Source organism: Pseudorasbora parva, chromosome 23 (genome assembly GCF_024679245.1).
Source record: "Pseudorasbora parva isolate DD20220531a chromosome 23, ASM2467924v1, whole genome shotgun sequence".
Lineage (NCBI taxonomy): Eukaryota > Metazoa > Chordata > Actinopteri > Cypriniformes > Gobionidae > Pseudorasbora > Pseudorasbora parva.
Window position 1 is genome coordinate 10,387,944 of NC_090194.1, and position 12,909 is coordinate 10,400,852.

Sequence of the window (12,909 nt, forward strand, 5' to 3'; positions counted from 1 at the left end):
GCATGTCCTTATAATGTAGGGGACGTGTCCTGAAACCTAATACACTCCACAATATAAGGTCTTTGCGTCCTTATACTAGGCCAAACCAGTACAATCAAGCGTGTCACACATCACGTTTTTGAAAGTGTTACATACCTGTGATTATATTTATGCACTTTCGAAGAATAAACAGCATACACTTATCTATTCATGCTGAGTTAATTATTCTGCGTCTCACCTGTTGGCTCTCGAACGTCCACGCGCTGTCTGGTAATGACGCGTCAAGCACGTTTAGCGTGTCTGAAAAGTTTGTGGTGCTGCTGGGCTTAACGAGGGTGAGATCACTGAATTCTGACATTGGAGAGAGATAGGAGCCGAAGGACTGACTCTGAGACATCATGTCTCCTCCCAGAACCTCCACATACTTAATGGGCCCGTCAGTGTTGAGCTGGATCTGCAGGTTTCTGTTGGGGTTCTTGTATCCAGAATCAGTTCGTCTGATACAGCAGCTTGAGCCGCCTCTACTGCCTCGCGCACATTTCACCAGTAGAATGAAAAATGTCATCAGACACAACATGGACACTGAAGCCAGAGAGATGATCAGATATAAAGTGATTTTACCGCTTTTCTTGTTGGGCTCGATAGTTTTCTCTCTATAGTCTGAGATGGGCTCATGAAACCCGTCCTCTATCAGTATATCCACTGTGACTGTGGTGGACTGGATCGGTTCTCCATTATCCTTTATCTCTATGACCAGTCTCTGAGAGGAGTCGTCCTGCTCTGAAACAGAGCGTTTAGTCCTCACCTCTCCCGTGTGTAAATTCACACTGAACAGTGACGCGTCCGTGGCCTCCGCGAGCCTGTAGAAGAGCCAGGCGTTATGACCCGAGTCCGCGTCCACTGCTGTTACCTTAGTAACGAGATGTCCTGCTTTAGCAGAACGGGGCATCCTCTGATGAGAGACAGACCCCATGAGTGCGGACGGGTAAATGACAGCAGGTGCGTTATCGTTCCGGTCCAGAATGAACACATGAACTGTGGCGTTACTGCTCAGAGATGGAGAGCCGTGATCTTTAGCCTGCACTACGATGGTGATTAGTTTGGTTTTCTCATAATCAAATGAGCTCATGCTGTAAATAGTTCCATTCTCAGAGTTGATATAAAAATAAGATGATGCTGGAACGTGATTTGTGCCTAATTCCAAAATCGAGTAAGTGAGTAGAGCGTTTTTATTTTGGTCAATATCAGACGCAGAAAGAGAAAACAATGAAACACCTGCATTATTATTTTCGTTTATGTAAATGTTATATGAAGACTGTGAGAATACTGGAGCGTTGTCATTCACATCAAGCACTTTCACATTCACAGTCTTCACAGTTTTTATGGGTGGAACACCGGAGTCCATAGCCAGTATTTCTACATTATATTCTGAATGAACCTCACGGTCTAAGAAAGAATCCGTTATCAGTGAATAATGGCTATCAAAATTAGGTTTTAATTTAAAAGGAACATCCGTAGAGACGATTAGCTCGACTTTGCCGTTATTACCGGAGTCCAAATCTTTGACGGTGATCAGAGCCACCACCGTTCCCACCGTCGCGTTTTCAGGCACGGGGCTCGGTAAAGATGTCAGTATAATCTCTGGAGGGTTGTCATTCTCATCTATAATATCTATCTGAACCGATGACTGTCCCTCGAGCTCTGGGTTCCCATTATCTTTAGCACAGACATCAAATGTATATGATTTTGTAGTCTCGTAATCTAGCTTTCCAGTTACTGTTATTTCACCGGTTTCAACGTTCACACTAAAAACATTTCTTACAAGTTCAGGCGTGTGCGCAGCGAATAAATACTGTATCTCACCATTCTGACCTTCATCCAAATCGGTGGCTTTTATTTTGATCACACTTGAACCAACAACGGCGCTTTCTAGAACAGACGCTTTATATGCAGCAACTTCAAATGTTGGTTCGTTGTCATTAAAATCCTGAACTATTATTTGCAGTAAAGATGTTCCAGATTTGACCGGATTACCGCCATCTAGAGCTGTTAATATTATCTTGTGAACTGCCTGTTTCTCTCTATCTAGTGATTTATCAAGCACCAGCTCTGGTATTTGCCTTCCGTTTTTAAGTGTCTTTAAATTTAAACGGAAGAAATTGTTATTGCTTAATGAATAGGACTTTAGACTATTGCTTCCAACATCGAGGTCCTCGGCAATTTCAAGAGGAAATCGAGCGCCTGGAGCGGTCAATTCAGAAATTTTTAATACGCCGTCTTTATTGTGGAAGTTTGGTGCATTATCATTTATATCTTGTATTTCTATCTCTACTCTGTGCATCTGTAATGGATTCTCAATAACGATCTGCAGTGGTATCAGACAACTGACGCTTTGTCCACAGAGCGTTTCTCTGTCTATTCTTCCATTAACTACCAGATCACCCTTCCCTGAATCCACATTGAAATACTGTCTGTTTGATTCAGATGCTATCCGCAACTTACGCTCGGCGATATCTGAGATGTCAAACCCCAAATCCTTCGCGATATTCCCAACGATAGATCCTTCCTTTAACTCTTCGGGTATTGTGTAGCGAATCTGCGCTCCAACTGTATTCCACAATAGAGAGAAAGCGAGCAGCCAAAGCGCTGCCCATTTCCATTCTCTGATCCTCCTGTGCCTCATTTCTCTGTTGCGCTTGATATTCCCATCAACAAATCTTTATCTTAAATCCATAGAAAATCAGAATGCCGATCTCCATGTTCAAATAAACGTCTACTCAACGCATCCTCGTTGTGGTGATCAGCCTCATAAAGCGGTCATGTTTCCTCTCTCTACAGCTCTCATCATTGTACTCCTCCTCTGGCTGGGGGAGGGAGTAGATCTCTTTGTATGGTCTGAAGCACGATTGGCACAGAGCTCAACGCTCGCTCATCCAATAGATGCTTTGCTGTTTCTTACAGGCATAACCAGCCCTATGTGGTGTGTGTTACGGCATCTAGTGGAGAAATGTGCTCTAAAATAGGCAATACAGCTTGTCTCAGGCTTATTTAGTAGCTAGATGGACAAATAGTGTTGTACACAAAACGTTAAAGTAACAGGGCGAGCATTTGAACATAACCACAAGAGAATAGCAATGGCAATTTAGTTGTTCTTAAAATGTAATTGGTAAATAATTATTACAGCACACACACACACACACACACACACACACACACACACACACACACACACACACACACGTTGGTCTGTGTGATTTACATGGACTCTCCATAGGCGTAATGGTTTTTATACTGTACAAACCGTATTTTCTATCCCTTTACACTGCCCTGCCCCTAAACCTACCCATCACAGGAAACATTCATTATTTTTACTTTGTCAAAAAAATCATAATTTAGTATGTTTTTAAAGCTATTTGAATTATGAGGATATTTGAAATGTCCTATAAACCACATCTATAGTGTAATACCAATGTAGTTATACAAATTTGTGTCCTCTTACACCACATAAACAGGCTCTCTCTCTCACACACACACACACACACACACACACACACACACACACACACACACACACACACACACACTACCAAGCATGTGTATATCTTAAATTGTGTTTATGCACTGTTTAGAGAAATAAAATTATCGCATATTATTGATGCTGAGGTAATTAATTATTCTGCATCTCACCTGTTGGCTCTCGAACGTCCACGCACTGTCTGGTAATGACGCGTCAAGCACGTTTAGCGTGTCTGTAAAGTTTGTGGTGCTGCTGGGCTTAACGAGGGTGAGATCACTGAATTCTGACATTGGAGAGAGATAGGAGCCGAAGGACTGACTCTGAGACATCATGTCTCCTCCCAGAACCTCCACATACTTAATGGGCCCGTCAGTGTTGAGCTGGATCTGCAGGTTTCTGTTGGGGTTCTTGTATCCAGAATCAGTTCGTCTGATACAGCAGCTTGAGCCGCCTCTACTGCCTCGCGCACATTTCACCAGTAGAATGAAAAATGTCATCAGACACAACATGGACACGGAAGCCAAAGAGATGATCAGATATAAAGTGATTTTACCGCTTTTCTTGTTGGGCTCGATAGTTTTCTCTCTATAGTCTGAGATGGGTTCATGAAACCCGTCCTCTATCAGTATATCCACTGTGACTGTGGTGGACTGGATCGGTTCTCCATTATCCTTTATCTCTATCACCAGTCTCTGAGAGGAGTCGTCCTGCTCTGAAACAGCGCGTTTAGTCCTCACCTCTCCCGTGTGTAAATTCACACTGAACAGTGACGCGTCCGTGGCCTCCGCGAGCCTGTAGAAGAGCCAGGCGTTATGACCCGAGTCCGCGTCCACTGCTGTTACCTTAGTAACGAGATGTCCTGCTTTAGCAGAACGGGGCATCCTCTGATGAGAGACAGACCCCATGAGTGCGGACGGGTAAATGACAGCAGGTGCGTTATCGTTCCGGTCCAGAATGAACACATGAACTGTGGCGTTACTGCTCAGAGATGGAGAGCCGTGATCTTTAGCTTGAACTATAACACTGAAAAATTTCGTTTTCTCATAGTCAAACGAGCTCATGCTGTAAATAGTTCCGTTCTCGGAGTTGATATAAAAATAAGATGATGCTGGAATCTGATTTGAGCTTAAATCTAGAATTGCGTAACTCAGTATTGCGTTCTTATCTTGGTCAATATCCGACGCAGTCACAGAAAACAACGAACCGCCCGGTGGGCTATTTTCCTTTATATACACTGTATACGAGGACTGTGAGAATATTGGAGGGTTGTCATTCACATCCAGTACTTTTACATTTAAAGTTTTTGTAGATTTTAAAGGTGGCACACCAGAGTCTGTCGCTACTAATTCTATGTCATATTCTGCATTAGCTTCACGGTCCAAGAATGAGTCAGTTACCAAAGAATAGTGATTGTCAAAGGCTGGTTTTAGTTTGAAAGGAAAACGCGAGGAGATTGTAAGATCTACGTTCCCGTTATTACCCGAATCTAAGTCTTTTACGTTGATTAAAGCTACAACTGTACCGACTGATGCGTTCTCCGACACTGGGCTAGGTAAAGATGTCAAAATGATTTCGGGGATATTGTCATTCTCATCAATGATGTGCAGCCTCACTGAAGAATGGCCCTCCTGTTCTGGGCTCCCTTTGTCTTTAGCGCAGACATCAAACGTGTACAGTTTTGTTAATTCGTAGTCTAGTTTTCCAATCACTGTAATTTCTCCGGTTTCAACATTGATACTGAAAACGTTTCTCACGTGATCTGGTGTATGCGCACAGAAAACGTACTGTATCACGCCGTTAAGACCTTCATCTAAATCAGTGGCCTTTACAGTTAAGACGCTTGAACCAAATGTCGTACTCTCCTGCACAGATGCTTTATATTGCGATTGTTCAAATTGTGGCTCATTGTCATTAATATCTTGAACGATAACTTGTATAATAATAGTTCCCGATTTGACAGGATCGCCACCGTCTAATGCTGTTAAAACGAGCTTATGTACAGACTGTTTCTCTCGGTCCAGTGGTTTATCAATTATTAACTCTGGTACTTTCTTACCATCTTCCAGTGTTTTCACATTTAAACGGAAAAAAGCGTTATTACTCAGAGTATATGATTTGAGACTATTGCTACCGACATCTAAATCCTCGGCACTTTCAAATGGAAATTTTGCGCCCACAGCTACTGATTCAGCTATTTTTAAAACATTATCTTTTGTATGAAAATTCGGTGCATTGTCATTTATATCTTGTACCTCTACATTAACACGATATAACTGCAAAGGGTTTTCTATAACCAGTTGTAACGGCATCAGACAACTGGCGCTTTGTCCACAGAGCGCCTCTCTGTCTATTCTACCATTGACTATCAGCTCACCATTCCTCGCATCCACACTAAAATACTGCGTACTGGAATCAGAGGCTATCCGCAACTTACGATTAGCGATGTCTGAAATGTCCAGGCCAATGTCCTTTGCAATATTCCCAACAACAGACCCTTCCTTTAGTTCCTCTGGGATAGTGTAGCGAATCTGCGCTCCAATTGTATTCCATAATAGAGAGGAAACCAACAGCCAACGCGCTGCCTGTTTCCACACTCTGAAGCTTCTCATTTCCGCGGTGATTTGAACCTTTCCATCAAGGATCGCTTCACAAATATCCAGAAAAAAACGTATTTGTTCTTCTTTTATTAAGATCGCATATCCATTTCGATCGAGGGGTTGGTTTTTTAGTGATCAGCGTCATAACCGCGGGTGTATTCTCCTTCAGCTCGTAACATTCAGTGGAGTGTCTGCTAAGGGAGGGAGTAGATCCCTTTGTGTGGTCTCGCACCTCATTGGCGCTGAGCTCACTGCGCAGCTGTCCAATAGAGGACAGAGTCTCTCTTAAAGGGAACATGCTCATTTCACCCCTTAAAAATGCGGTTAGCTGTGAAATGTTACACACACACACACACACACACACACACACACACACACACACACACACACACACACACACACACACACACACACAAAACGCATATAAAGGCGTAGCTACATTTATAACAAATGCACTGCATGGAAAAAAAAAAATATTGTCTTAAAATGAAAAATGCATTTTTTTTCCCATTTAATGTACCACAAGCAAATGTTTCACTTTTTATATAGAAAGTGCTGTCATGCATCCACAAAATGGTCCTGTGAAAAACAATAATATTGAATAAAAAATATCAAGGTAAATTCAATCTTTTGTTATCTCCAAATGAACTAACTGCAGTCACCAATTGCCAATTCATAATCACACAACAAGTCGTTAAAAAGTATTCTACTGAGGCAAACTGTCGACCTTATGACCGTGTCGCTGTCCACAGCTGTGGTTCTGAAATGTGCACAATAAATATCTTCTCAGCACCCTTTAACCCACACAAAGCCATACGCGCTTACAACACAACACGCAGTAGACAGAATAGCAAACTCGCAAAACACAATGTGATTTAGAGACATATCTGTATTCAGATACAAATGACAGCTCTGAATGTAACAAAAGTTTTATGTATCTCACCTGTTGGCTCTCGAACGTCCACGCGCTGTCTGGTAATGACGCGTCAAGCACGTTTAGCGTGTCTGTAAAGTTTGTGGTGCTGCTGGGCTTAACGAGGGTGAGATCACTGAATTCTGACATTGGAGAGAGATAGGAGCCGAAGGACTGACTCTGAGACATCATGTCTCCTCCCAGAACCTCCACATACTTAATGGGCCCGTCAGTGTTGAGCTGGATCTGCAGGTTTCTGTTGGGGTTCTTGTATCCAGAATCAGTTCGTCTGATACAGCAGCTTGAGCCGCCTCTACTGCCTCGCGCACATTTCACCAGTAGAATGAAAAATGTCATCAGACACAACATGGACACTGAAGCCAAAGAGATGATCAGATATAAAGTGATTTTACCGCTTTTCTTGTTGGGCTCGACAGTTTTCTCTCTATAGTCTGAGATGGGCTCATGAAACCCGTCCTCTATCAGTATATCCACTGTGACTGTGGTGGACTGGATCGGTTCTCCATTATCCTTTATCTCTATCACCAGTCTCTGAGAGGAGTCTTCCTGCTCTGAAACAGCGCGTTTAGTCCTCACCTCTCCCGTGTGTAAATTCACACTGAACAGTGACGCGTCCGTGGCCTCAGCGAGCCTGTAGAAGAGCCAGGCGTTATGACCCGAGTCCGCGTCCACTGCTGTTACCTTAGTAACGAGATGTCCTGCTTTAGCAGAACGGGGCATCCTCTGATGAGAGACAGACCCCATGAGTGCGGACGGGTAAATGACAGCAGGTGCGTTATCGTTCCGGTCCAGAATGAACACATGAACTGTGGCGTTACTGCTCAGAGATGGAGAGCCGTGATCTTTAGCAAGCACGATTATATTAAACACCTTCATTTTCTCATAATCAAAAGAGTGCATGCTAAATATACTACCGTTTTCTGAGTTTATGTATACATGTGAAGAGGCAATTACGTCTCGAGTATTAGTGTCAAGAACTGAATAGACAATTTTGGCATTTTCTCCCGTATCTAGATCTGAAGCGGTCACTGATGCTAAAACTGATCCCGGGGCGCTGTTTTCTTTAATGTAAACCGAGTAAACGCGTTCAGAGAAAACAGGAGGATTATCATTGACATCTAATATATTTACTGTAATGAGTTTGCTAGATACCAGTGGAGGTGATCCAGAGTCTGACGCTTTGAGCTCAATATCATATCTAGGAAACTTTTCTCGGTCTAATTGTGAATCTGTCACTAGTGCGTAATGGTTTGAAAAGGTTGGCTTTAATTTAAAAGGAGTACCGGGTAAAATGCCGAGCGTTACGTTCCCGTTCACCCCCGAATCCAAATCTTTAACATTTATTAACGCTACCATAGTTCCAGTGGGCGCATCTTCTCGCACAGGTTTGGGGGAGGAGGTGATGGTGATCTCAGGAGTATTATCATTTATATCTAAAACATTCACCTGGATTCGACAATGTTTCTCCATGACAGGCGCTCCTTTGTCCCTGGCGCGGATGTCAAATTTATATGTGGTGCTCATTTCATAGTCAAGACTCTTCGATATAGTTAATTCACCTGTATCCGAGTCGATGGAAAAAAACTGCTTTATTGTTTCTGGCGTGCCAGATCCTAACGAATACTCAATTTCACCATTTACGCCATCGTCTAAGTCAATTGCTTTTACTGTCTGAATGATCGTACCTGGAGCAGAGTTCTCCATCACTTTAATTTCATATAAATCTTGTTCAAATACAGGCGCATTGTCATTCGAATCCAGCACTCTAACAGTAATCTGAGTGGTGCCTGACCTCGCTGGATCACCTCCATCTATACCCGTCAAAATCAAATGGTGTATGGACTGTTTTTCTCTATCAAGTGCTTTTTGTAAAACAATTTCTGGTACTTTTGTTCCGTCTTTGTCACTTTTAACATGTAAGACGAAATATTCATTTTTATTTAAAGCATACGTGTGCAAAGAATTTGACCCAACATCCGCGTCCTGCGCAGGCTCTAAATGAAATCTAGCACCGGTTAGCGTGGCCTCTGATACATCAATATTGTTTGTGTCTGAAATGAAACTCGGAGAATTGTCGTTTATATCCTGGATATCAACTTCGACACGATAAAACTGGAGTGGATCCTCGATTATGACTTGTAATGGTAACACACAGCTCGCGCTTTGTCCGCACAGGCTTTCTCTGTCTATTACTTCATTAACAAGCAGCTCGCCATTCCGCAAATTCAGACTGAAATATTGCTTACCAGACTCAGATGCTATCCGTAATTTACGATTAGATATTTCAGATACATCCAAACCGAGATCTTTAGCTACATTTCCAACAATAGATCCCTCCTTCAGCTCCTCCGGTATTGTATAGCGAAGCTGTGCGTCTGTATCGCTCCACAAAACAGCGAAACACAACAGCCACAGCGCCCGCCAGAGCAAAATTCTCCTTTGTATTTGAGTCCTCATTTCCAAACACGATGGATGATCGCTGATACCAGTATCCTGATATACATCTTACGCGCATAAGCCGTCACCAAAACAATGCGACATTTTAAAACGAATAGAACTCCAGGTTATACTCCTTTGTTAAATACATTGCAGCGAGTGCAGTGCATTTTGTCTCAGGTCTGTGCGTAATGGTTTTCAGCATTATGTCAGGGGGAGGGAGTAGATCCCTTTGTGCAGTGCAGTCCCACTATTGGACGAGCGCTCACCAGTCACAACACGAGTCAGTCTTAAAGAGGCAGAGCAAAGCCTCGCGCAACACCCATACAGAGAAAATACAGTTCATGTTTAGCTCACTTTATATTGAAATGACCCCCCCCCCATTACTCGCTTTAAAAACAGGACACATTTAGAAAGAATACATTCAAAAAATAAGTATTCATATGGTAGCTGCTGAGTATCATAAGGAGATGCTACAGAAAAGCATGGACGATCAAATGTGTAGGAATATCGTTTTAAAGTATTACTCAAACCACAACTTCCATAATTCCAAAACAAATAAATATATAAATAACAAAATATATAATCAATATATAAATAACTATTACTATAGTTTTGATGCTAACAGTCCTATTTATGAATGGGGAATTCTAAAATGGTTGGAATAATTTGTTTTTATATACATAATAAAATAAACAACGCCATATACACAAAATATATATAAAATTTCACGCGCTCACCTGTTGGCTCTCGAACGTCCACGCGCTGTCTGGTAATGACGCGTCAAGCACGTTTAGCGTGTCTGTAAAGTTTGTGGTGCTGCTGGGCTTAACGAGGGTGAGATCACTGAATTCTGACATTGGAGAGAGATAGGAGCCGAAGGACTGACTCTGAGACATCATGTCTCCTCCCAGAACCTCCACATACTTAATGGGCCCGTCAGTGTTGAGCTGGATCTGCAGGTTTCTGTTGGGGTTCTTGTATCCAGAATCAGTTCGTCTGATACAGCAGCTTGAGCCGCCTCTACTGCCTCGCGCACATTTGACCAGTAGAATGAAAAATGTCATCAGACACAACATGGACACGGAAGCCAAAGAGATGATCAGATATAAAGTGATTTTACCGCTTTTCTTGTTGGGCTCGACAGTTTTCTCTCTATAGTCTGAGATGGGCTCATGAAACCCGTCCTCTATCAGTATATCCACTGTGACTGTGGTGGACTGGATCGGTTCTCCATTATCCTTTATCTCTATCACCAGTCTCTGAGAGGAGTCGTCCTGCTCTGAAACAGCGCGTTTAGTCCTCACCTCTCCCGTGTGTAAATTCACACTGAACAGTGACGCGTCCGTGGCCTCCGCGAGCCTGTAGAAGAGCCAGGCGTTATGACCCGAGTCCGCGTCCACTGCCGTTACCTTAGTAACGAGATGTCCTGTTTTAGCAGAACGGGGCATCCTCTGATGAGAGACAGACCCCATGAGTGCGGACGGGTAAATGACAGCAGGTGCGTTATCGTTCCGGTCCAGAATGAACACATGAACTGTGGCGTTACTGCTCAGAGACGGAGAGCCGTGATCTTTAGCAAGCACGATTATATTAAAGACCTTCATTTTCTCATAATCAAAAGAGTGCATGCTAAATATACTACCATTTTCTGAGTTTATGTATACATGTGAAGAGGCAATTACGTCTCGAGTATTAGTGTCAAGAACTGAATAGACAATTTTGGCATTTTCTCCCGTATCTAGATCTGACGCGGTCACTGATGCTAAAACTGATCCCGGGGCGCTGTTTTCTTTAATGTAAACCGAGTAAACGCGTTCAGAGAAAACAGGAGGATTATCATTGACATCTAATATATTTACTGTAATGAGTTTGCTAGATACCAGTGGAGGTGATCCAGAGTCTGACGCTTTGAGCTCAATATCATATCTAGGAAACTTTTCTCGGTCTAATTGTGAATCTGTCACTAGTGCGTAATGGTTTGAAAAGGTTGGCTTTAATTTAAAAGGGGTGCCCGGTGACATGCTAAGTGTTACGTTTCCATTTACGCCCGAATCCAAATCTTTAACATTTATTAACGCTACCATAGTTCCAGCGGGCGCATCTTCTCGCACAGGTTTGGGGGAGGAGGTGATGGTGATCTCTGGAGTATTATCATTTATATCTACAACAGTCACCTGGATTCGACAATGTCCCTCCATGACAGGCGCTCCCTTGTCTCTGGCGCGTATGTCAATTTTATATGAGGTGCTCATTTCATAATCAAGATTCTTAGAAACGAATAATTCGCCTGTCACAGGATTAATAGCGAACACATCTTGAATTATCTCAGGTGTATGTGCGGCAAAGGAATACTCAAGCTCACCGTTTACACCATCATCCAAGTCAATGGCTTTTACAGTTAGTATCATTGTCCCCGGGACTGTGCTCTCCATTACTTTAACCTCATATAAATCATGTTCAAATATAGGAGCATTATCATTTGCATCAATAATTTTTACAGTAATCTGTGTGGTTCCTGACCTCGCTGGATCACCTCCATCAAGTCCTGTCAAAATTAGATGGTGCACAGAATTTTTCTCTCTATCTACAGGTTTATCTAAAACTATTTCTGCTACTTTTGTTCCATCTTTATCGCTTTTAATGTGCAAAACAAAATGTTCATTTTTATTAAGCGCGTATGTGCGCAAGGAGTTCGTTCCAACGTCAGGATCTTGAGCAGGCTCCAAACGAAACCTCGCTCCAGTTAACGTTGACTCTGGTATCTCGATTGTGTTTATTTCTGACAAAAATATTGGAGAATTGTCGTTTATATCTTGGATGTCCACCTCGACACGATAAAACTGGAGTGGATCCTCGATTATGACTTGTAATGGTAACACACAGCTCGTGCTTTGTCCGCACAGGCTTTCTCTGTCTATTACTTCATTAACAAGCAGCTCGCCATTCCGCAAATTCAGACTGAAATATTGCTTACCAGACTCAGATGCTATCCGTAATTTACGATTAGATATTTCAGATACATCCAAACCGAGATCTTTAGCTACATTTCCAACAATAGATCCCTCCTTCAGCTCCTCCGGTATTGTATAGCGAAGCTGTGCGTCTGTATCGCTCCACAAAACAGCGAAACACAACAGCCACAGCGCCCGCCAGAGCAAAATTCTCCTTTGTATTTGAGTCCTCATTTCCAAACACGATGGATGATCGCTGATACCAGTATCCTGATATACATCTTACGCGCATAAGCCGTCACCAAAACAATGCGACATTTTAAAACGAATAGAACTCCAGGTTATACTCCTTTGTTAAATACATTGCAGCGAGTGCAGTGCATTTTGTCTCAGCTCTGTGCGTAATGGTTTTCAGCATTATGTCAGGGGGAGGGAGTAGATCCCTTTTGTGCAGTGCAGTCCCACTATTGGACGAGCGCTCACCAGTCACAA

General features: G+C 42.7%; 3 protein-coding genes across 26 annotated transcripts in view; all 3 read right to left on the reverse strand.

Moving 5' to 3' along the window:
• The window catches only part of LOC137062084 (protocadherin gamma-A6-like), a 127,806-nt gene that overhangs the window by 19,226 nt on the left and 95,671 nt on the right, over positions 1-12,909 (reverse strand). The window lies entirely within an intron of this gene.
• Positions 33-5,924, reverse strand: LOC137063131 (protocadherin gamma-C4-like). Its single transcript, XM_067434208.1, has 2 exons — positions 3,626-5,924; positions 33-2,696 (listed from the first exon to the last, which is right to left on the reverse strand). Exons 1-2 carry the CDS (start codon positions 5,803-5,805, stop codon positions 188-190), a joined length of 4,689 nt encoding a protein of 1,562 aa, XP_067290309.1. The 5' UTR covers positions 5,806-5,924; the 3' UTR covers positions 33-187.
• On the reverse strand, positions 10,152-12,836 carry LOC137062091 (protocadherin gamma-C5). Its single transcript, XM_067432898.1, has one exon. The coding sequence runs from the start codon at positions 12,649-12,651 to the stop codon at positions 10,192-10,194; it is 2,460 nt and encodes an 819-aa protein (XP_067288999.1). The 5' UTR covers positions 12,652-12,836; the 3' UTR covers positions 10,152-10,191.

Excerpts from the sequence above, each read along its gene's own strand:
- LOC137063131 (XM_067434208.1), bottom strand. The coding sequence starts at position 5,805 with ATGCCGTTACAACTGGTTATAGAAAACCCTTTGCAGTTATATCGTGTT. Across the intron at positions 2,697-3,625 it reads TACCTCAGCATCAATAATAT|ATTTGTTGATGGGAATATCA; the intron begins GCGATAATTTTA and ends TTTAAGATAAAG.
- LOC137062091 (XM_067432898.1), bottom strand. The coding sequence starts at position 12,651 with ATGAGGACTCAAATACAAAGGAGAATTTTGCTCTGGCGGGCGCTGTGG.